Source organism: Anguilla anguilla, chromosome 2 (assembly GCF_013347855.1).
Source record: "Anguilla anguilla isolate fAngAng1 chromosome 2, fAngAng1.pri, whole genome shotgun sequence".
Taxonomy (NCBI): domain Eukaryota; kingdom Metazoa; phylum Chordata; class Actinopteri; order Anguilliformes; family Anguillidae; genus Anguilla; species Anguilla anguilla.
This window is the reverse complement of record NC_049202.1, coordinates 25,767,653-25,792,199: the sequence shown is the minus strand read 5'-3', so window position 1 is coordinate 25,792,199 and position 24,547 is coordinate 25,767,653. Positions and strand designations below refer to the sequence as shown.

General features: G+C 45.1%; 1 protein-coding gene across 1 annotated transcript in view; it reads left to right on the top strand.

Moving 5' to 3' along the window:
* Nucleotides 1-24,547, top strand: part of myo1d (myosin 1D) — a 93,044-nt gene that overhangs the window by 51,873 nt on the left and 16,624 nt on the right. The window contains exons 17-21 of the mRNA XM_035403756.1: nt 12,595-12,818; nt 13,030-13,168; nt 13,285-13,389; nt 14,439-14,552; nt 18,585-18,739. Coding sequence (XP_035259647.1) covers nt 12,595-12,818; nt 13,030-13,168; nt 13,285-13,389; nt 14,439-14,552; nt 18,585-18,739 — 737 coding nt within the window. The remainder of the gene's footprint in view (nt 1-12,594; nt 12,819-13,029; nt 13,169-13,284; nt 13,390-14,438; nt 14,553-18,584; nt 18,740-24,547) is intronic.

The following is a 24,547-nucleotide window of genomic DNA, read 5'->3' as shown; positions in this document are numbered from 1 at the left end:
CTTAACTGTTACACAAACCAGGCTGTGACATAAAATTGAGGAACTTAGTAGAAGTATTCCATGTAGTCATCTGTACCAAGAGGTTGAGCGACCCTATGCTTTGTGTTGCTGATTCTTTTGTGGATTTGTGGTTCTGAACACCACAGATTTCACTGTGGCTATGATAAGCCTTGGTACGCAGTTAAAGAAATATATGCCGGGTTGCTGCCAATTTTCTGCCATGAATCAAGAACCTGTCAGAAGAAGTGTCGCTCAGAATAGAGCTTAGTTTAGCATGTAGCACAATAAATGAGATCTGACAAAAGCATTATACATTACATTTAAAAATGAATTCTCTCTATTAATTCTTACTTAAATAGTGCTGTATATACCAGCATCCTCTTTGCCTTTTTTGACCACTTCAGCACAATATCAACATCTGGGTAGACTTATCATTATTCTTTGGATTCTACCCTGAAGAGAATTGATAATAGATTCCAGAATCATTAACGTGCATATCATGTAATGATATGCACGTTAAACTAACTGGCTTGTCATTTACTTGCTCCCCGTTTCATATGTATTGGTATAATACTGCTGCGTCTCTATTAACCAGGTACTGTGTGTAATTTAAAAAGAGGCATTGCTTTGTTCAGAGAAACATTCACTTGTAAAGTCCTTCCACTGATACTGAGTACTAATACATAGTCCTAATAACACTGTCAGTACTGAACTCCAATTCACGCAAACATCTGAAAGTCCATTTCTTATCCCTTCAGTGTTATACTTGTAGTTTCCATGGCCGCAGGGAATGAAAACTAATATAATATAATATATTTTTATGTGCATTTTATTAGCTTTTCTATCATGAGAATCCTGTTCTTTTCAAAATGGATTCTTGGTTATGTTATTTAATGTGTGAAAAAACCCGGCAGACAGAGGCTTCGAACCATTAGCGAAGGCTGTCTGGAACTGGCTGATACACAGCCATTTAAGGCCCTCTAAGTGTTACATTACTTACAGCATTATAGCATTATCTCTCTCCTTTCTCTCTCCCACACACGGCTGAATTAGTGAGCACTGTTCACCCACACTGCAAACCTCTGCCAGGTGGCGACGAGTCTGAATTGCGACAGAACACTCTTATCAGAGGAAAAAGAGATAACCAACCACGCAAATAAGCGCATTTATATGTCATTCCAGATTGAAAATATTCATGTAATGTTCTGTGTGATTGGAATACGTTGGCTTAGGTTAGACATTTTCATAAGCGCATGATATTATTAGACTGTTTGAGAGAATGCTTCCTCGGAAAGCTGCCCCACTGGCTGCCCAGGTAGTGAGAACATTTTGTCCGAAATAAGCTGCATACAATGCAGTTACATATTTGACAGTGATGTGTGTTGGAAAGCACTGTCATAGCACAGAGAAAGTAAGAGTTATGTGGTGTTCTCATTTGCATGTCCCTTCCTTTTTGGCATTGACAGCTCTAGGATGTCGAATACAATGGGAGCATGAGATCATTTTATCGAATGGTTGATGGTTGTGCATTGTGAATGCCTGACCTAATCCATCATTACTGGAGGGCAAGCAGAGTTAGCCTACATTTTGTGTGTGCGTTTGTGCATGCGTGTGTGAAAGAGAGACAGACAGAGAGAGAGAGAGAGAGAGATGGAGAGGGAGAGACAGAGACTGCTTGTGCAATATCACTGCCTGGCAAGGTGGTATCAGGTGGTAAACCGCTTCTCTCATGCTGTGCATCGCAGCGGAGGCTGTCATGGCTCCTCTACACTGGGAAGATCTAGATCTTCTTCAGTGTTCTGTCCCCACAAGTCACTATCTCCAGCTCCTCACCTCCCTGCCCAGAATGTAGCTGCAGATCACTGAATGGTGTGTGGAAAGGAAAAGGGGAAACCCCAAGCCTCCCCTCCATCCGCACCCTAACAGAGTATCACCAGGCTGTGTAGTGTACTGCCGACGAACAGATGGATGTCCCTTAAGGCCAGTGTGTAGTTAAAGTCTAAGGGGCAGTACTGTACCTTACAGTGGATGACAGTATTACAAAAACGATCTTGATTTGTCCTAAGGAAAATCTCTTGTTAATCTTGTTTTATACACAACAAGAATCTCTGTTGCTATGGCTACCTAGGGGAATAGGAACAAAATTACCCAAGAAGAAAATTACCTGAGAAAATTGGGATAACTTAAATGTTGCCAGCAACCAAAGTGGGAAATGTAATTTAGCCATGCTGTTACTAACCATGGCTATTTTAGTTTATTTTTGTGTTCAGTAAGTTTCATTTATTTATAATGTTTTTTAAAGGTCTATGTTTGCTGGGTGCATAAATGGCGGTGCAACTTAAATGGCTGTACAGATTTAACAGATATTTGTAGTAAACTAAAAGCAAAAGAAATGATATCAAAATTTTGGTTTCACGCTGGATTGATAAAACAATTTAATGTTTACTGAGGCCACCTATTTCTTCCAGTCGGTTTCTTTCCAAATTGTTCACTTGCCACCTGGTCAGTCAGTTTGAATGCATTTGTATAAATTACCCAGACTAACCACAACGCAGGTGCTTTTGTTCAGGTAGTGAAGCACAAACATAATGCTGTGCCCATATGGACCTTATGGAGATTATGTAAGTCACAAGGTTTTTGGGGACACGTTTGCACTAGTGGCCTTGAGAGTCAGAATTGCCGCCATCCTGTTCGCCCGCCAGACACGGTGGTTGAGGAAAACTGAAAGCGTGGTTTTGTGGGTACATATCTGACATGTGTGCGCTCGGTCAACTTTGATTTGTGGGATCGGCTCTGCATCAGGAGTGAAGATGAAATGAGACCCCAATCAGAGCCCTGAACTAACGTCTGCTTTCATTGGCTGCTCCGTCGCTCACTTTCCTCAGCGATATCACGGACCTTTCAAACCACACCTGCTGACAGATGTGTTTTATATGAGAGATGGAACGAATGCGATCTCTCAGTACCTGTCTTTGCGGGTACTTTGTGTCCCATGGTGTGCATTTTGGGGATTTGCTTTGTGCTGCTGCCTCTCGTCATGGTGTCAGTAAGGTGAAATTTCAAGACGCTTCAAAATACAAGCTGTGACAGTCACGTTCATGTCCCCCTAAGTGCAGAAGCATCATAACCGCTGAGTGTAGTGTTTGTATCCCCTAGTGTGTGAATCAGACCCCCGTTAGGAGGACCCCGCGGTTCAAAGTCTGGCTGAATGCCCCTAGAGATGCGGAACGTGTGTTAGCGGACGTCAAAGCGTTAAATCGTTCCTATCAGGGATCGCTTATCTGACCTCTGCATTGAGCGGCGAGCCTTTGGATTCTGGAAGGGGGGGCGTCGTCACTATAAATATTCTCAGACGGTTGGTCCCCGGACCCTGTCTATCAGTCCCCCCGGAGCAGAGGTCACCGCGGCTGCTCCGCAGGGAAGGAGGACCCCCTGGCAGCCAGGCGCTTAACCGTCTGATGGTGCGTTATGAATACCCGTCGACCGCGATGGTGAAATGGAGCACGTGGTCCTGCTCTGTCCCTCAGTATTGCAGCGTCCTGCACTTGTCAGTGTCGGAGGGAAACGGCAGCCCCCCCCCCCCGAGCACCCGGCTCGTTAGCGCGCGGCAGCTTCGCCATTAAAAAGCGCAGCGCTGCAGTGACGTCATGCGACCAGCCCTGAAGCGGCGGGGTCAGCGCACGCCCGCTGCGGCTTTAGCCTCGACGCGTCCGCAGGCTAACCCCACAAAGCCGCAGCCAGACGGTGCTTTTTCTCATTGCCGCCATACAAACGGATAGGAGATCTCTTATGGCCTCGGCTCTTTGGTAACGGATTCGCTGGGGGGTGGGGGGGGGCGCTGTGAGGATATTGGATGCGATTCGCCGAGTGACCTTGAACGTACCTGTGCATGCAGTACAGCTGGCTTGCAGACGACGGAAGGAGACGTTGCTCGCTTCTCATTCATGTCTCAGCAGGAGCCTACAGCCAGCCATCCAGTGTGTGTGCTAACATGACAGCGATCCTGTTACACAAGTGTGACTAGATCACTGTGCGTAATGGATAGCCCTGCTAAGGACATACCCATTGCAAGTTGCTTGCTGTTTTCCCTACCCTGCTTCAGCTGGTGTGCTTTGCGGTCAGCAGTTACTCTCTTCAATAAATCACACTTTATGGGAACCTCTCTGAACATTTCGCCCGAGTTGGAATTCTTCCAACATGCTATTGGATGACTGAAGATGACATTAATAATGCAGGAAGAGCCTGTCATTAGGGTGAAACAAACAGATGTGTTTGTGGCGGCAGTGTAAATAACTGGCCACTGCCATTGTACCCTTGAGCAAGGTATTGCTTCAGTGTATGTCCAGCTGTATAAACTGATGCAATGTATATAAAAGTTGTGTAAGTCACTCTTGAGTAAGAGCGTCTGCTAATTGCCTGTAATGTAATATGTTTGAGATTTTGTATTTCTAGGACAGCTGCCGGAGCCGTAGAGCCTACTCTTCCTAGGAAATAACTTAAACATATAGCTATGTATTTTCCAGCCCATTTCTAATGCTGTCCTGATAAACTCCATCCAGATTCACGCTGCATGAGCCGCATTATGGACTAGACCCCGCAGTGGCTCTGTACACCTTCTTTCAATACGGTAGCCGTCCTTGACTGGCCGGATGTCCATCACAAGCTTCCCTATGCTTTGTCACCATGGAAGCCTGCACACAGAAGGGGTGGGGCTATCAGATGCCGATGGGGAGGGGGGAGTCCCGGCTGCTGTCCTGCAGGTGCGTCAGAGCTCTGGAGCAGTGCTGAAGTAAAGCAGCAGGGCAGGTCACACAGAGCAGGGGCATCACACAATCTGTCATAAACGCATACACACACACACACACACATACATACACACACACATACATGCACATGCACGCACACACACATGCATGCTCACACGCACACACACACACGCATACACACACGCACGCACACACGCATATACACACACGCACGCAAACACACACACACACACCCACATATGTACACGCACAAGCATACACACACACACTAATATACACACGCATGCGCACACACAGATGAGCATGCAGTAGGGTATCACACAATTTCTCACACATGCACTGGAGCAGTGCTGAAGTGAAGCAGCAGGGCAGGTCATACAGAGCAGGGGCATCACACAATCTGTCATACACGCACACACACACATACGTACACATACATACACATACACACATACACGCACATGCACGCATGCGCACACACACACACACACACATACTGTCACTCATGCACACACACATATTCAGTCACTCACGCACACACACACACACACATTCAGTCGCTCATGCACACACACACATGCACACACATTCAGTCGCGCACACACACACACACATACAGTCGCTCACACACACTCGCACAGACACGCACACACACACACACTCACGCACACACACGCACACACACACACGCACACACACACACACACACACACACACACACACACGCACACACACAGACACACACACTGCTGCTGCAGGCAGCTTTTTCCTGTGTGTCAGATTCCCCTGCGCTTGGCAGTCTCTTTATCAGTATCTTTCAGACCCGCGTGCCCTGTGCCAGTGAAGCCCAGAGCACTGGAGGTGCCAGGATTGCACCAATCCCTCAGGCAACACGCCTTCTTTTATTTGCCAAAATACAATGAAGTCTGCAGAAGTCTTATCCAAGCTCCCCAATCTGAGAGACTGTCTAGCCTCACACAGCCAAAAATGGCTATGATGACTTGGAAAAAATGTTTGGATGGGTGAGAATCTTCAGTCTCACACGCTCTATTTGTACTTATCTAAAGACCACGGACCTCTCGCAGCTCCTGAAAGCAGCGGAACACACCCCTGTTTCATGTTTCAGGAGAGACGATGCACTGGGTCACGACTCTCTTGCACACACAGGGTCCCATGCGTCCTGGAAAAAATGGAAAACAGAATTTTTTGATGCCGTTTTCAAGCCATGGAAAAGTTGTGGAAAATTATGAAATTGCCCTAAATGTCCTGGAAAGCAATTAGTTGCCCTGGAAAATATTTTTGATGAAACATTTTAGGCCAAAACCACAGAGCGATCCAGTGCACAAAGCCCCGTGCGATCCAGGGTGAATTTGTTTTAGTTTAAAATTTTTTGAATCAGTTTTTATTTCCAGTGTATTTCCAGTTTTCTATTGCAGTTTAGTTTTATTAGTTTCTGGCCATTTTTATTTTAGTTTTAGTTTTTTGACACTCTATTTGGTTTTAGTGTTTGTGTTGGTTTCAGTTTTTTATTTTGACTTTAATTTAAAAAACCATCCTTTGCTTTTAACACGAATGGATTTTATTGACACCAAACTAAAATTATTGACATTGACAGCTTTGCTGACGACAGCTGCTCTCACCATTTGGAGGTGTGTTCAAACTGCAAAACTGCAAAACATATTTGGACTGTTCTCTTTTAAACAGTGGAAGTTGTAAATGGTTGTAATGAAAATTCAAAAAATAAAGAAATTTTTTTATTTATGTTCCCCACACACTGAGAAGATCCTCTCTACAGCTCGATGCCATACATTTTGTTTCCAGTAATAACTATGCACTTGCTTATGTCAGTAACATTAGTGTATTCAAAATGCTCCCACATGCTACTTTCTCTTTTACAACCACCAGACAATCAAGATCTTGTGACTGTCTTCATTTTTCATCTTCAAAAACGTCTCCAGAACAAACAGATTCCTTACTGGGGATTCTCATTGAATCTGGCACTAAATTAATCTTATTCATTTTAAATGGACTAGGCCTCGCGGTGCATTCTGCAAGTGGTGTGGTACCTTCGCCAGTTCTGTTTTTGCATAGAATGTACTCCATCTTTGCTCTATGCAAATGAAGGTGTCCAGTATAGCTGGCTCTGGCTCACGAAACTCAGATCAGGTGCCGGCAGTGTTCTATGCTAGGCTACTGTACAGCAATTGTTCATATTGATCCTATAGAGGCATCTATTTGACGGAACCCGCCTACATGATTTGCATAGTAGCGCCCATTTAATAGACAGTTGGTGAGAGCGTAGCATTACACTGAAGCTCCACCAGCGCATTGCGTTCCGTTTGCTTTGCATTCACCATCAGCATTGTGTCCATGTCCCGTTCTGCCTGCACCACAGCACGCGTGTTTTGAAAACAGAGCATTGGGGAAGTTGGTCTCATAAAATATCCTGGAAAATAATGTCTTGAAATCAGTGGGAACCCTGTCACGACCAATTCCTGCCAAGAAAAAATTAAAAAACACCAAGTCTGAGACCAGCAGAACCCAATGAAGCATGGCGTCTCAGGGGTTAACTGAACCAGTCTTGGGGCGAAAACACGAGGACACGGAGGTGCTGCATTATTCATTACTCCTTTTTAATTAATATTTGATAGCTCTGAGCCCACCCGTCTCGTTTACCCTGTCAGTCTGAGTGTCTGATGATGGCGGTTTACGTATTCTGTTTTTCTACTTTTAGAAGTGCTGTGCTGCAGAATGCAGCACTTTACCGGAGTCAGCCGCTTTACCTTTTTCTTAATCGCACAGTTCTGTTTGTGAAATGATGCTACACCATAGGTGACCAAGTGGGTCCTTCCATCACTGCCACACTGCCTTGAAATAGCATTCCCTACAGGATATCATTACACCACACAACTAAAGCATTGTGTGACCTACACAACACCTCCAGCAAGCTTGCAAATGCTTGATATTAAACAACCACTCAGCACACATGCATGTAAATGTTAATATATACTCAAAATTGTGCTCAAAAAAGGATTCAGAAGGTAGTTGTGAGAGCTTTACTGAATGCACATGTCAGCATTGCAAAAAATGTACTGCATTTTAACCTTAACTTTCAACTAATGTAACTGTGTTGCATTTAGACTCAAAAGAGACCAGTAACCAGACTGCTGGGTCACCAACTAATGCATGCATGCAAATGAGCAATAAACAGGAGTAATTATGTACCAAATGGCAAAATTGTGGTGGTAGTGATCCAAAAATGTTTACTGTAGATGTGATTTATTCTGACTTCTTTGTGCGGTGTACGCTGCTAATACACCTGTCGCCATTTTAAGCCTTCTTTGTTTCGCTTACGTAAGTGGAAACGTGTGCTTTTAAACCACTGACCTAAAAATGGATAGTTCTGCCCTCTGCTTTTTCCCCTGCCTCTAGTCTGGTAGCTCAATGAAAGCTTGTGTATTTTAGGAGCCTCCAGCACTGTGCTTTCTATAACCGTACCGCAGAACGGGGATATTTTGAGGGGAAATAATTTCAGTTTGGTCGCTGGCGTGATGGCAGGGCGCCAATTACAGCAGAACACCAGTGATATGACCCGCAGAATTACTGACTTACCGCGGGTCAGCCGAACAGGGTAGAAACACAGAAATAGCACAAACGGTGAAGCCTTTCAAGCTCCTTATTATATGATGCATAGCTCATCTTTGTTATTGACACTGATGCAACAAAGAAATGGCCTTTAAACGGAAATGAATCATACCTTCCAGCGATGAAAACCAGGACCTACTTTTCTCTTCATAATTGGGTGTTGGGTCCATCTAAAATCAGTTGTCGCCCACGTAAAATCTGATTTGTACCAAATAAAAGCCAGTTTTATATTGCTAATTTTGGCTGTTTTGTTGCATGATGTTGGCTCACATTTTATGTTTCTGCTGCCTTTTGTTCCCTATGTCCTACTGGAGCTGGGTTTGTAGAGGGACACATTTATATCTTAATGTAGAGAGCAGCTGATTACGCCCCTGGTCACGAATGTTTCACCCTCTGACCGATACTGCAGCCTGCGGCTTCCATTGGTCCACTGGCTCAGAGCCCCATATGCACTGCTGTGGGCGAGCTCATTAATTCTGCGCACATGTGCACATGCACAGACATTCACACCCTCTCTGCAGTGTGGGCAACAGATGCAGAAGGTCAGCCATCTTTCAAGCTGAAACATGAGGAGCGTGTTATCTGGCCATGGGTCGGGTTGAAATAAAATTGCTAGCACTTTGGCTCCGAAATGATAAACAAACAGGAATGCCGACTTCTCAAAATAAGCAAATAAACAAAAATACACACTAAAATAAAATATTTATCTTATAGGCATTTTTCTGAAAAAAATGTTATAATATAGCAGGTTTTTGTTTATTTTTTTGTTTGAACAATGAAAATACATGCATTTCAACCTAGGTAGTTCTCAGTGTATTGATATGCTTGGAACATAATCATTGGCTACACAATAACAATGGGTGAAATATATGACTCCACCAAAATTTGAATTATCACTGAATGTGTAAAGATCATCAAATATGCATAAAAATATAAGGTTTTCCATCACAAATATGAAGGTATACAAAAAAACATGTGGTGAAAACATCATCTGGTTTGATCAGATCCTTCTTTGGACACAGATCCTCTGTACGGGCAAGTTAATCCGGACACCTGGGCTCCCGTAATTTTCCTTCCGTAGGATAGGGAAAATGTGATATTGGTTAATGGTATTGGTATAATGAACTGCCTGTGGAGGAGGTTGACATCTGTCCAATAGGAGATTGATGTGTCACAAGGAACCGGCTGTCTTTACCCTAATTACTGACAAATGGCAGAGCGCACAGTGTAAACAAGCGCCATCAAACCCTCCTGGAGGTCACGGAGAATGTGCGGCACCATAATGATGCGGGGCGCAGCTAGCCAACGCTGTGTATTGATTTATGCAAACGCTTCTCCCGTCTCTCCTGCGCCTTTCTGTCCTAGTTGGCCGGCTGCGGTCAGAAGCGTTTGATGCGCTGTCGAGTTTTGCGGTGCGTCGATTGCTCTCTGTTGTCTGTTGTTTGCCGCTCTCCCCGATCAATCGAATTGAAGGGGGACCGCAGGAATGTCCCTCGTGAGCATTTGAGTGGAGGAGCTTGGCTTGCAAGGCTTTGGGGGGAAATTGGGCCACCCTCGTCCACCTTCCCACCAGCTTTGGGTTTAGTGCTAGGCATGATAATTCCAGGCACTTCCGGGCACTTCACTTCTCTGAAATAACGATATGCTTGAACCCACTGAGCTGTCAAAGCTTCAACCGGGCCTCATTTTTCATGCCATTTTAATATACCATTAAATCACCACCTCCCTGGCATGGATTTTAATACAAATTATTCTCACCCTCTATCTGGCAGATGGTATCTATTCTATAATTTGTGTGCTGTTAATTTACTCCCCAGCACTGTGTAGGACAGGAGTCAGAAGAATGCTGGTTAAAAATAAGACCATGGGATTTTATTCTAATAGTTTCAGACCAAATTAGTCTCCAGTCACTGCTCTCCCTTTCTTTGTCCAACCTGTGACTGATGATCATAAAATTGTGGATTACATCTGCCGCTAGGCTGCCATGTTCATCAGGGATTTACCCAGCATGCTCCTGGTCAACTCCTGACGTAAATGCAGCGGGTTTCAGCGGCTGACAGGCTAGAGCAATCTGTCACACTTTGTCTCAGGCAGTGATCCTCCATTTGCCTTTGATGAGCTGCTGAGACTGCGTCAGGGGCCCCGGCTACGAAGGGGCGCGTTGCGGACGAGTCTTTAAAATGCCGCTCGGGCGGCGCGGCAGCAGGAGAGGAGGAGGGGCGTACGCGCCGGGCTCATTGTCCCCGGTCCCCTGGGCACTGTCTCGTCCCCACCCTCCCGCAGACAATAGCCGCCGCCTGCGCCTTTGTTCAAGTAGGGGAATGGGCGCCGTGCTGCCAGGCTGCTGCTTCTCCCATCGCTAAACACAGCAGAGCTTAATGGGAATACCTGTGCAACTGATCGCTGTGTCCTGATATGTTAATCCATGCCTGTAGCTCAGCGGCCTGCCGTTACTTTTGATTACAGTACAGTTAACTCTAGTGCTCAATGTGTAAGTCATACCAGCACACGATGCCCAGCAATTAATATAACATGCATTCTGCAGTCACTGCTGCAAATAACACTAAGAAAAGTGTAAATTACATGACTGAGTATATATTGAGAAACTGCAATGAATGTAAGTGGGACAAGATATATTGAGAAACTGCAATGAATGTAAGTGGGACAAGATCATATGTATTTTTTTAAACTGTACATCATAAGAGATTCATGTACCAGTAAGGTGCTGATTCTGAGCTTTGAGATCCTGCAGGCAGCCAGAAATTCCAGAGGTGTGAAAAAAAGAGGCATCTTGCTCTGCCTCAAATTAAGCACTGCTTACCACACATCCTTCCTTTTCCAGCTGTCTGTGTGTCTACATTATGATATATTTTACACTGTATTTATGTATATAATATGTGTAAAAAGGGCTGCAATTCAAATCACCCGGTATGGATGTAATTACACTAAAATTAAAGCTGACAGTCTGCACTTTGATCTCATATTTCATTGTTTTATTTCAAGTCTGATGTGTTGGAGCGCAGAGCCAACACAACAAAAAATTGTGTCACCGTCCCAATACTTTCGCATTTAAGTGTATGTATTATGGAATATGAAGCATGTAGAAAATGTTAATTGTAACCCCACATGACATGTTTTAATGTTGAAAATACACATTGAATCAGTGGACCAGCCAACCATCGTTTGATTTTATTTTCTCACAGACCAACCCCCACCAGTCTACATGTTAATAACAAAAAAAAATATTGGACAGTGCACTCTGTCACCCCCTTGAGCTGGAGACCCCTGCTCCTGTGTCAGGGAGGAAGAGGATGATGAATGCTTTTCCCCCAGTGGGTCTCCTCCCCCCTCCTCCATTACTTACAGAGCCGAGTGCCATAATGAGGGCGGCAGGGACCCTATGGGAGTCAGCCCACTGAGGTCATGTGACGTGGGAGGCAAAGAGTGATTCTGCACTGACTCTGGATCATTTTTTTTTTTTTTTTGGTTTTTTTTTTTGGTGGCACACATAATGGTTGGGGTCAGTCTATTCCCTGATCTGTATCTCTCATTGATTCCTCTGAGTGATGTCTTGATGACCTCCCAAAGTGACCAGCCCCGTCTTGTCCCAAAGGACTTGTAAATCCAGTATTTCAAAAGCATTTATCATGTATGCCTGCATAGGGTATTCGTCTTGCAGTATCTGTATCGTATTTGTATTTTCGAAGTATTTAAATATGTATATGTTAGGCTATTTTGATGCAAGGTGACGTTGATTGATGGTTCTGCCTAATCTTTAATCCTGTTTCTGAAATCAGAGGCAGTTCACTAGACATTGCACGACCCTTTGTGTCCCTTGTGTAGTTTGTCCATTTGCGAATCAGGCTATACTGCTATACAGCGAGCTAAATATATTATTTGCAGCACAACAGTGATAAAACTAGGGTAGATTACATGGGAAATCACTCTCTGGGGCCCTAGTACCATGCATCGTTAACCCAGGGAGGGAGTTATATCATTGTAACTGCAGTGCTTCCAGCAGGCTCCCAATAATGTATCATATTCTACCGAATGCATCATATTTATTTAGGTATACTACTTGGCCCTGAATCACCCTTGGGTGCATTTCCTGCTTACTCATGTGCATGCGTTTTCATGCAGCAGTTTTTTTAATACCTGCCCGTTTCCTTGTCCTGGCCCGTAGGTGTGGCGCGGCACGGTGGCCAGAATGCGCTATCGGCGCATGCGGGCCGCCCTCACCTTCCTGCGTGCCTACCGCCGCTACAAAGTGCGGACATACATCCGCGACATGAACCGCTGCTTCAAACACGTGCGCACCATGAAGGACCACGGGAAGCACATCAAGTGGCCCATGCCGCCCAAAGTCCTGCGCAGGTTCGAGGAGTCGCTGAGGAGCATCTACAACAGGTCGGCGTTCATTTTGCCTCCGTGTGACCGCGGCAGAGAACGCTGCGCCAGTGCTCAGTTAATATTTCACTTTGTGCTTGCGAGCGCTCCCTGTAGCCTCAGGCCTGTCTGTATTAATGAGCATGGTATTGTGATAAAAGTAGGATTTGACCTTCTTTTGAGAAACCGCTGTGTCTCACGCTGTGTTCATTGGCGTGGGGGTGGGGGGCAGGTGGTGGGCGTGGTCCCTCATCAAAGGCCTGTCACCTGAGGAGATGCTGCAAATGAGGGCCAAGGTGGCCACTCTGGAGGCTCTGAAAGGTCAAAGGGCAGACCTGGGCCTACAGAGGGCATGGGAAGGCAACTACCTGGTGAGTGCCAAGAATCCCTCTACCTTCACTCAGGAGGCTTTGTTCTGCCATGCTTTCTCTCCACTCCTTCAAATTAGATTTTATTTTTCACACGTCTGTCCATTATCTGTCTGTAGAAGCGGGACAGCCCCGAGATGGCGTCCTCCTTCACCCTGGTGTCCAACGACCTGCAACGCAAGGACAAGTTCATGAGGGTCCTCTTCGCCTGCAACGTCCGCAAGGTGGGTTCCCATTACATTACATTTATTTGGCAGACGCTTTTATCCAAAGCGACGTACAAAAAGTGCATTTCATGGTCATAGACAACTACTAAACACAGGTTCGATAAGATACAATACTTATTTTGTACAGCTATTTCTAGCCAAGAACACAGTTTAGTTTCACACAGTGAACACTATTCAGACCTAACCTCTGCAAAGCCAACTAGGCAGAAGAACAAGCTACAGTATTAGGACAAATACAAATTACCAAAAAGTGCTGGGATGGGGCAACATATAACAAGCATCATGAAGGGGGGGGGGAGATTTAGAGTGAAATATACAGCGTGGTGGTAGTTAGTCCAGGTATAGTCTGAAGAGATGAGTCTTCAGTCCACGGCGGAAGATGGGTAGTGAGGGGGAGGTTCGAAGAGGGATGGGGAGTTCGTTCCACCACTGGGGAGCTAGGGTGGAGAAGCTCTGTGATCCCTTTGGTCAGGTGGGAGGGGGTACAAGGCGCCATGCTGCTGCAGAGCGGAGTGGTCGAGCAGGCACATAGGATTGAATCATGTCCTGCAAGTAGATGGGGGCTGTTCTGTTGGCTGCAGTGTAGGCAAGGGTCAGGGCTTTGCACCGGATCCTGGCAGCGACCGGTAGCCAGTGGAGCGATCGCAGCAGAGGAGTGACGCGGGAGAATTCGGGAAGGTAGTAGATGAGTCGGGCAGCGGCATTCTGAATCATCTGTAGTGGCTGTATGGCACAAGCTGGCAGGCTCGCAAGGAGAGAGTTGCGGTAATCCAGGCAAGAAGTCACCGTAGCCTGGACGAGCAGCTGGGTAGAGTGCGTCGTCAGGTATGGTCGAATCCTTCTGATGTTGTACAGGAGGAATCTGCAGGACCGTGATGTTGCCTTGATGTGCTCCTTGAGGTGCTCCTTCCCCTGACGCCCCGAAGAGAAGTGCTGCATTCCTTCGACCTCACGGCAGCCGGGCCCTGTCGTCCGCTCGCCGGCGGAGTTCTGATTTGAAACGCATTGCGTTGCCGCGGCAGTGACGGTGGGTTTCCCTTTCCTAGATCAACCGCTTCCACAAGTCGGAGGATCGCACGGTCCTGATTACTGACCGACATCTGTACAAGATGGACCCCCTCAAGCAGTACAAGCCCATGAAGAGCATCCCACTGTACAACGTACGTAATATACAGCGTCATCCTCCTCCACCATACAGTGCTACGGGGTAACTAGAGATTTGTGCTTTCAGTGGTCATCTTTCTGTTGTTCCTCTGTTTTCTCTTCTGGTGACATTTTCTGCATTGGGGAGTGCTTTTATGTTCCACTTGACTTAATTCCAATTCAAAAAGGGAAAAAACATGTTTTTCTTTGCCATGGCTAACAGGTGCTGTTTACAATGGTACTTGAAACACTTTAGTTACTTCAGTCAACACAGAGAATTTGTTAATATTGGACAGTTTGTCAGCTAAAAAGCATTTATCATATGTCAATGAGATGATATATATAAAGTGGCAGTGCAGGGAATTGGGCAGCTCCAAGGCTGGAGGTTTGATTCCCAGATGAGGAGCTACTGTATTATGTTGTATTACATATAGCATTGTTACATTGTAGCGCACAGCATATTGTAGCATTGCTTACTCAAGTAAACTAACAAAAAAATATAACTGGAAAATCTTTTTTTTTTCTTCTTTTTATTATTATCTTTCAAAAATATGGTGGAATAATAAATAAAAAGTGTACTTCAGTAATTGCAAGGACAAATCAGTTTGCCGTTGTTTCTAGGAAATCTTAAAATGTGCCACCCCTGATTTTCATGAATATTGTACAATGCTTCACGTTTGACATATTCCGTTCAGGTGTTGCAGAAATTTTTGTTTTATATTATAATTTTTTGCATCCACTCTACAAACTTCATTATTGAGTATGTTCTGTAATGCCGTTACAGGACACAGTCCATGCGGATTTGCCCATCTGAGCTCGGTTGATGAAATCCACATTGTGTTCATACTGCATTAAAAGCACCGTCACCTCTTAAGCGCTGAGGGGTTCAGAACCTTGAACTGTCAGCGGGATCAGTGTGGGATTTAACGGGCTTAAACCCGAAGAGTTGACCTTGCGACGAGCGACCATCAGCGATTTCTCTCCTGTCGCACGAAGCCAAAGCTCTTTGGATGATTTCTCTGTGTGTGTGCTGGTGGGAGACGAGAAGCCCTCGTATATCCTGGGGGAGGGGGTCGGGGGGAGATCAGGAGCCCCTGCACGTGCCTAGGGCTAAATATAGAAGCCAGCTGTGCAGTCTCCCCGATTGTTCAAGCGGGACAAAGCGAATGTGTTTACACAGAGTCGTATTGATGGGGTACACCAAAGAACGGAACCGACAGTGTTTTGACAGCTCTGTTCAGTACAAAACGTGCAGAACCTGAGAAAGGAAGACAGGCAGCGAGAAAAGGAGGGAGGGGGAGACATAGACAGAGAGAAGGGATGGTGTGAATACAGCAGCGTTCAGCTCGGTCTGCGCAGCGTGTGAAAGGCGTCTGGAGGCAGGCCAATGCAGAGCGGGGGGGATGGAGAGCAGGGTCAGGGAGGAAAAATGCAAATGAGGAAAAGACCTCAGGATGCGCTGCGGTTGGATCCAGCCGCTTCGGGGCACCTCCGTTTCATTCCTTAATTTTGCCCTGATCGACCCCCCGTTCTCGACATTTTTCGCCGCTTCACTTCTTCCCTGCGTCTGTCTTCTTCTCTCTCTCGCGCGCTCCACCGTTGTCATGCCAACTTCCCGGGAGACAGGGTTGTCATGGCAACGGTGCAGGAGGGAGGATCAGCTGATGTCTGGTAGCGCTCGGGCATGTGTTCACAGATCTGCTTCCTCTGTGTGATTCTGCCCTCCTCCTAGGAGCTTCACTCTCTCCTTCCGCCTTTCCCTCTTTTGTTTTCCTTTGCTCGGTTCAACACTTCCTATTTATGCATTTCTGCTGCAATCTCTCTTGCTCTGTCTCTCCCACTCCCCCGCTCCCTCCCTCCCTCCCTCTCGACTTTTCTAAGCCCTCATGTAATTTGTGTTCTCTACCTGCACTGATTAGTTGCTGTGAAACCCTATATAGTTATATGTAGTTCAAAGATGACCCAGTGTGTGAATTAGATATGACTTTTTGATATTGGTAAGAAAGCATTGTTTGCACTGGCCTTTTTCCCAGACAGTGTTCAGTTTCACCTCAAGTCACCACAACACAGCTGTTCACAGTAAAATCAGCAGCATTTGTATTTGCAGTTTATATGATATTTAAATGATTGTTGTAAAAATAGACACAGGCACTTGGCATCACAATCCGCTTTGCCATACATGCTCACCAAGTCCCATATGTTGTAAGGGGACACTAAACGGGCAACAGAAACCGAAAACAAAGCCAAACAAAGCCACGATGTCCTTGCAGAATTTGTGGAGAATTGCAGTTGAATTAGTTTCGCTTTTTGTTCCAGGTTTTCCCAGGTTTCTTTTAATGCAGCCATAGAAACCCAGAGTTTCTTTGCACATTCAAAATTCTTTTTTAAGATAATCCTAATCATTTTTGTTATTATTGTGTATGTATATATATCATTTTTTGTCTTAGCATCTCAATAAAAAATGTCAAAAAATTGGCTAGCTTTATGTATTCAGTTTTGTTGTGCAAAGAATCCCCCACCCCAGCAGCTCTGTTGATTGTCCTGATTTCTCCGCTTGAACCAAGGGCAGCTGCCTTTCTGTGCTGTGGATGTCCAGAGTGATTCAGCCTAGGGTTATGTAACCGTGGACATTCTGAGCTCTTTCACTGCGTACAGGAGGAGGAAGGGCCCTGCCGGTAACGGCCACATGACTGCAAACGGTACACAGTTCACGTGGCCTCCAACCTTCTGTGCCCATCCTGCAGTTTTACTGGTGACTGCACAGGCCACCGGGTACAGCGAGTCCTTTTGGGTACAGCTCTTAACCAAGACTGGGGCAGAGGGTCCTGAGCCAAGGACTGCAGAGGGATGCGTTTGCAGAGCAGGCCCATCGCCTCGGTGTTCCGAAGAAGTCTGAGTGTTCCTTGCCCCCAGAGGACCCTCAGACGCACAAAAAAGGATCACGGATGCTTCCGGCTCCCATGCGCATGGGCTTTTATCTCAGTAGTTATTTTGGTAGTGACCCCCCCCCCCCCCCTATAACCCAGCGGCTCTAGCCCTCGCCTTCACCCCCAGCTGTTTTTCCAGTGTGCTCAACGAGCCGTCGTCGAAACCGCGTCGCCGAGCAAGGAGACCAGAGGAAGGCGGGAGACCGGGCCCCATTACCAGGCATTACGTCTGTCTGCAGGCGGCGGACCAGAGGCTGAACCGGAGATCATTACGGCAATCCGCTTTGGCCTTTTGCTTCTTCTCCGTCTGCAAGTTGTCTAAACGGCAGCATTTGACCCGTTTACTGGCGGTACATTTTGCCAGCCCTTCGCGTGTCTGCGGTAGTGTCGGGTCAGGTTGCAGTAGGAGACTCTGCACTGTGAAACCTCTTATTTTGTTTGTTTTTTTCAGTGCTGTTCAATGTTGTACGAATTTAGCAAGCCTTCATTTGGAATCTAAAGTTTTTTAATAATGTGTACACATGCATAGTTGTATTAATCCTGTAATGTAGCAATCCTGAAACAAGAGGCAGATGGCTTAATGTCCAGCTGGCAAGCACTCCTGATGCCACTCTAATCTATCTCATCTCTAAATGATTAGATGGTGCAATTTGTTTGAATGTTTTGTGCCATTTGACTGGGGTTGAATGTGCACCTGCCAAACAACCAGAAAAATATCTCTCACTTCGTATTTTTTGGCTTTGAGTTATTTGAGACAGCCATTTTATTCCCCTCTTTATGCATTCACTCATGCCTATAGAGCAGAACCCACTGCTTTACCCAATAGTGTGGGAATCCCTTTTTCTTTCTTCAGCATTTTTTGTTTTCAGTTCAAACCTGAGAAGACCTGATATCATTTGAGATGTTTTTTCTTGGTTAATGTACTCCTCTTGAAATGTATTGCGGTTATGCTGTCATGTTGCTTAGACTGCTGTTGCTACATGGGTTCAACTCTTAAAGCAAGATGTGCTTTTGCATGTTGGTCAAGAATGTCAAAAATAATGAAGGAAAGTTTATGAGCCGGTAACGGTGATGACACCCTGTTGAAATTAAATTCTGCATGGTGTCCCTTTGTCGTGTCAGGTGACGGGGGTGAGCGTGTCCCCTGGGAAGGACCAGCTCGTGGTTTTCCACACCAAGGACAGCCGGGACCTCATCGTGTGCCTTCAGGGCGTGGTGCCCGCTGGCGAGAGCCGCATTGGGGAGCTGGTGGGCACCCTCCTCAGCCACTTCAAGAGGTAAGGAGCTGGCTCGATCTGGAATGGATCCTGCCAATATGACACCTGCTTCTCTGTTGGGGTGGGCATTAAACAATGACATTGCTGGGGAGTCCCATTCATGTACCCTTGTATGTATACTTGTATACTTTCCTAGGGTGGCCCTCAAGGGCAATCTCTCTTCAAAGGTGGAAGCTCAAACATTAAGGAAACCATGCTCCAAATCCAGAAACGATGCAGATTTCAAAGCTAAGCTAAACCAAAATCAACAGCAGAAACATACTGCAAGAGAGGGAACACACTGCTGTATGGCGAAGCAAAGGTTGAAAGGAAATGTGCTGCTAGTTCAGAAACAATGCAAATTCAAAAAAAGTTCATACAAAAATGAAAACAAATGCAGAAGAGGAATATCGCTGCAAATCCAGTTCATACAACGGAAGTGCTCCATTCCACTAGGGGGAGTCACACAATGGAATGTACTCTTGTACAGAGAGGAACACGACTTGTGACATGGCAGCGGCAAGAAACATGCATGGATGTCCGAAGAGGGCAATAAATGCCAAAAGTGAACAAAGTTGTTTTTAAAAGTTCTTAAACATGGTTACAAGGAAATCATTATGCAAGGAGCAAACAAGTAAAAAGTTTGTATGTATTGAAAACGTATACTCTCAGGGTATTGGTTAAAACAAAGTTCCTCAAAAATTAGTCTCTGCCAAATGTAGTCTAAATTATTTGGGCCTTAATGGTTACAGCATGTGATATACATGCATTTAACCAACCACCGAGGAACAGAGAGGTATTATATTTCTTCAGTAAGATCGCAGGTAATCTACCCCTGCAGTTGCAGAAATCTGAAAGGCAAATAGTTATTCTTGGACCAGTGTACTCTCATGGTTCGATGGTAAGAGGAACTACTTATCTTTTATGTATATTCTGATTAGCCATATCAAACATGCTTTTGAGTTATCAGGAAAATGGGTAAATGACCCTTCAGAAGAATGTTAGCTTCCGCTAGTGCTCGGCTGCTGCCTTAAATGCCAATGCTGTTTGCGTTTTCTGCGGTGTAAGATCACTTTCTGATGTATACCGTCACTCTGCAATCTTCATTTTCCAAAGCCCGCCCATAGGTTATTATAGGCAGGCCTTAGAAATCAGTGAATGAGGAACATAGCAGTTCCTCATTTAACCATTCAGTTTAATGTTCTTAGAAATTTCACATTGTACTATCGATTTTGCTATACATATGAATACATAAGACTCCTGATTCCAATGTGGAACCTGCTAAAGGTTAATACAGTATAATAATATATTATCATCTAGCTCATTAGAACTTCTCTGTATAGGCATGCAGTCCACTTTGCATGTTTTTGCTACCTTTTCAAAAGGCGGTGCTATGTTTCTGTACACAACAGAGGGACCTTGTGCTTACATTGTCAGAGTGCACCCATTGCCTCAGATTTTGCTGTAGAGTGGCTATAAAATGTGCTGTAGCAGAGAGAAATTATTATAATGATGCAATCAGAACTGAAGTGTCTGTGTATTAACAGAAGCGAACAGAAGAGTGGTACTGAGCAGAACGAGTGGTATGAATAGGGCGACAGTGGTACAGGTCGAAAGAATGATAATGAAGCAATAAATATATAAACAGAAATTGGAACATGAAGAATAAAGCAAATGAAAAGCCTTGTTAAATGACCTATAATTCAGATTCTTCAGGGTCACAAAAAACAAATATAAACCTGTATGCACTGTCAAAGCTCGTGCTCTGGCTCAGAATGGAGCAGTATTTTTTTTTAGCCATGCTTCAGGTATTTGAAGGCCAAAACTGAATTGTAGCTATTTTTATTATTCATTTCATAAATACCTGCAGTAAGGGTTTTATAGAGACGTAACATTTTAGACAGTTCCAAATATCTGTCAGGATATTGTAACAAAAGAATCCTCTGAAATCTAGGCACCTTTCTTTGTACGAACAAAGAGTTCTCCTCAGAGCCACTTTCATGTTTATCCTTTGACAAGGTTTTCTCCTTCACTACAGAACATGCATCACTCACATAAAACCCGGCTTACACAACCCACCAGTGATTCACTGAAGGAGACTCACAGCTCATGTCTTTATCCTTATGTATGACAGAATTTGTGGAGCTGGAGAAGGACACAGTGTTTTTCAAGGCTGCCGCCTACCAAACATAATTTTGTTAGCGTTGGACATTTTGTAGCAGCTTACTGATCTATCTGAATAAAACAATAACCATTATTCTTCATAATGCATGTGGAACCAATATTTATAAGGTGGAGCCCACTATGATACCAAAATACATTTATTGGTGATAAATATAATGTTTTGCAACAGAAGATTACATCATGTTATAAAAAGAACTGTTTGTTTTTGTGACCTGTCTGATAATTGCTGATTGCCTTATTTGTATTAGCAGTATCATACTGTTCTTCAGACGGTTCAACCTATATCTCATTCTTATCCCTTTCTCTTTATTTATCCCTTCCTTTGCTTCAACCCACCCCACCCCCTTTGCCTCCCTCTCTCTCTCCCTCCCTGTCTCCCTCCCTCCCTGTCTTCCTCCCTACCCTGGAGATGAAATATTTAAGGAGCAGAGCTGGCTGCTTTGTGGGGCTGCTCTATATTTAGCTCCGAGCTGCCGCATTCGCATTCACTCCGCACAGGAGGCAGGAATCGAGGTGCCTGGGGGAGGGGCGAGGGGGGGTGCATCTGTTCCCCAACCACCCCAGCACCCGCCCATCTGCGCTACCTGCCCATTAACCAAGTACTTAGATTACACACCCAGTGCCCCACCTTGCTTAAATCCATTAACTATGCCTGACCTGAGACAGTGCAATCCTCCACACCTGAGCCAATCACACCGTGCCCAGCAGCCCTGATTAACATCTTTTCATCCCCCGTGATTACATTTTCTTTGGCAGAAGCTTTTATCCAAAGCGAGATACAGTAAGTGCATACCGAAGGTCATTGCAGCAAATACAAAACACAGGTCAGATAAAGTACTATTCTCATAAAGTAGCAGCTGTCCATAGCTGTGAGCATGAAGTCTAGTTAACACAGTGAATCAAGGGTCACTCGACCTTCCACAGAAGCATGTTGCATCCTTTCTTGTTTATTTTTCCCCAAAGATAATGCAGTTCTTTCACTGATTGATGCTACCATGAGCCATTAGAAGACGTATTAAGCAAATAAGTTTACCATATGTAAAAGGGTTTTGTGATATTTCTGGGTCTATCATAAATGTCTGGATCCAGATGTCATTGTGCACCTTATGTTCCAACTACTTTGTCATGCCATTTTAGCTGAAAACCTGTATCTCCCTGTCGATCTCTGATTTTGATCTTAGCCTAATTTCCGCTAAATATGATTGGCATGTTCCTGTGAGATTTGCACAGCATGCCACATTACCTCATGCCATGCAAAGGCGTCTTATTATTGCATTGACTGACACATTTATTGCATTGACTAACACGTTTACGAACTGAACTGGTCTGCAATGGAATATCAGTTCCCCTATATTGACGTTGCAATGGCATTGTAGGCAATAGATGGTGGCTCATTGTCCTCTTCACAAAACACTCTCTTCTGTTCTCTCTCTCTTCCTTCTCTCTCAATCTCTTTCCCTCTCTCTTTACCCCGCTTCCCCCATCGAGTGACTCAGCTGAATAGTGCGCTGTGGCTCTGTATTGATTGTGCCTTGACCAGCCCATAGTCTGTGCCTACTCAGTCTTTAATCAAGTGCGTCCACCCCTTTCTGATTTTAGAACATGCAGGGCACTCGGGCGATTACAGATATCACTGATGAAAGATCTGGCTGTGGCACCTAAGAGTGTAGTCTGGTTATCGCCAAAAGTAAGGATAAATGTTGGTGACTGAGTAAATGGACGAGCCCACACAGCTCGACAGAAACAGATCCGCTGTTCCGCATGACTCCTGACAGGATGGCTAAACGATCCCAGGTGTCACTGATTATAGAATGCTCCTTGCGTTCATATAACCCTGATTTCCATGCAGCATTGCCGTGAATGGCCTGGTCCACAGTTTGGCGCGCGAGACAGCCGCAGGGTAAGGGTAAAGGGAATGTATCCCACAGTCTTATCAAGTGGCCTGAACTGACGGCACACAACGAGCCTCAGACGTTGCCTTCCTCCGCTGTCGCAGTTGCTGCATTTAAGCAGCCCCTTATTAAATTACTTACACAGCTTGTTTTCTTTTACAAACATTTCCTGAAGCAATTCAGGTTAAGTACCTTAAGTGCTTCCCAGGGTACAATGGCAGCGCCCCCCAGGAATCAATCCTACAGCCTTACAGTTACAAGCCTACCCTACCCATTATGCTACACTGCTACCTCTTATCTCATGTTTATCAGTTCATCAGACTGAGAAATCCCATTCATTCATTTCTTTTCTTTTTTTCTCTTCCGCTGTTGAAGTCTCTTTTCTGAATAGGGACGTGTGACTTAAATAGCAGAGGGAGAATAAATCCGAATAGTGAAATATTTATGCGAGTTGTCTCATTGTTTTTGTTCATTTTGTCTGCCTACCTGTCTATGTGCCTCCTATTGTACTAAGCCATCAGCATTGTGATATATATAAATATAAAATGTTTTACGCTGCTTAGGAAGTACAAGAGTCATGGGTTTAAATACCTAGACCCTCTTTGATTAATAGAATCTTTGTAATGCAAAGAGAATGGGTTTGAATTTGAGGAAAACAAACCCCGACAGAAAGCTAGTCCATTGTGACTGGCTGGTGCTGTCTGTCTCCTCTCTCAAGGTCACTGTTTATGCTGAATTGGGGTTTTAGACTTGAAGAAGTCACGGTTAAAGCCCCTCTTCTCCTCCCCTCCCTCCCTCCCTCACAATTCCCCCTCTTTCTCTCTATCCCTCCCTCTCTGTTTCTTTCCAGTCCCTCCCTGTGCTTAGCTGAGCTGCCCTGTTTCTGAATCCTTCACTGCCTCTCTCTCACTCTCCCTCCTGCTCCTCTCACGTCCTCTCTCCCTTCCTGGCTGCTGCAGATGCAGTTCCCATAGCAACCATGTTTGTCTGATATTTAGTCCATTAATAACCCTTCAGGTTGAGAATACTAATGGCAGGTTCTCTCCCTGCGTGTATGTATGCGTGCATGTATGTGTGTGTGTAAGTGTGTTCGTGTGTGTGTGTGTGTGTGTGTGTGTGTGTGTGTGCTGCGCATGTGTGTTATGCTGTATGTATACCTGCTTCAATGCATGTGTTTGCACTTCCCCATCCAAAATACTCCCAGCATTCCATCTCATCCCCCCATTAAATAAATCCATACCCTCTCTGTTTTTTCTGTTTGAGGCATCTGATGACACCTTTGCTGCAGCTGTGATATATCAGCCAATTCTTTGCATTTCTTTAAAGCTTTAATGTTTTACTGTTTCTTTTCCTTTACCATTGTTCTGTGCAGTGAGTGAGCTTTGGGCCTCAGGTTTGTACCCCATGGTCCTGTGTTAGATGATGTAAGCACTTAATGCATGTGCATGACTGCTTCACAGTCCATTCATCCCCATGCATGTGTATGCATGTACAGGCACACCCACCCCCCTTCCTCGCCTGTCTGGGTGTATCTCTATCCTGTGAGCTGTTGTCTGTGGCTGCACCTGTCTCTCTCGGCTCTATATGTTGTAACGGGGCAGGGATCTGGGTAGATGGAGTGATGGAGAAGAGGGTGGGGTTTACTGTACGTATGTGGACTGGGATTAGCCTATTGACCTGACCTATTTTTCCTCTTTTGGAAAAAAAAAGAAACAACCTGACTCCCTATCAGAGAGGCGGGTGGCTTGTGAAC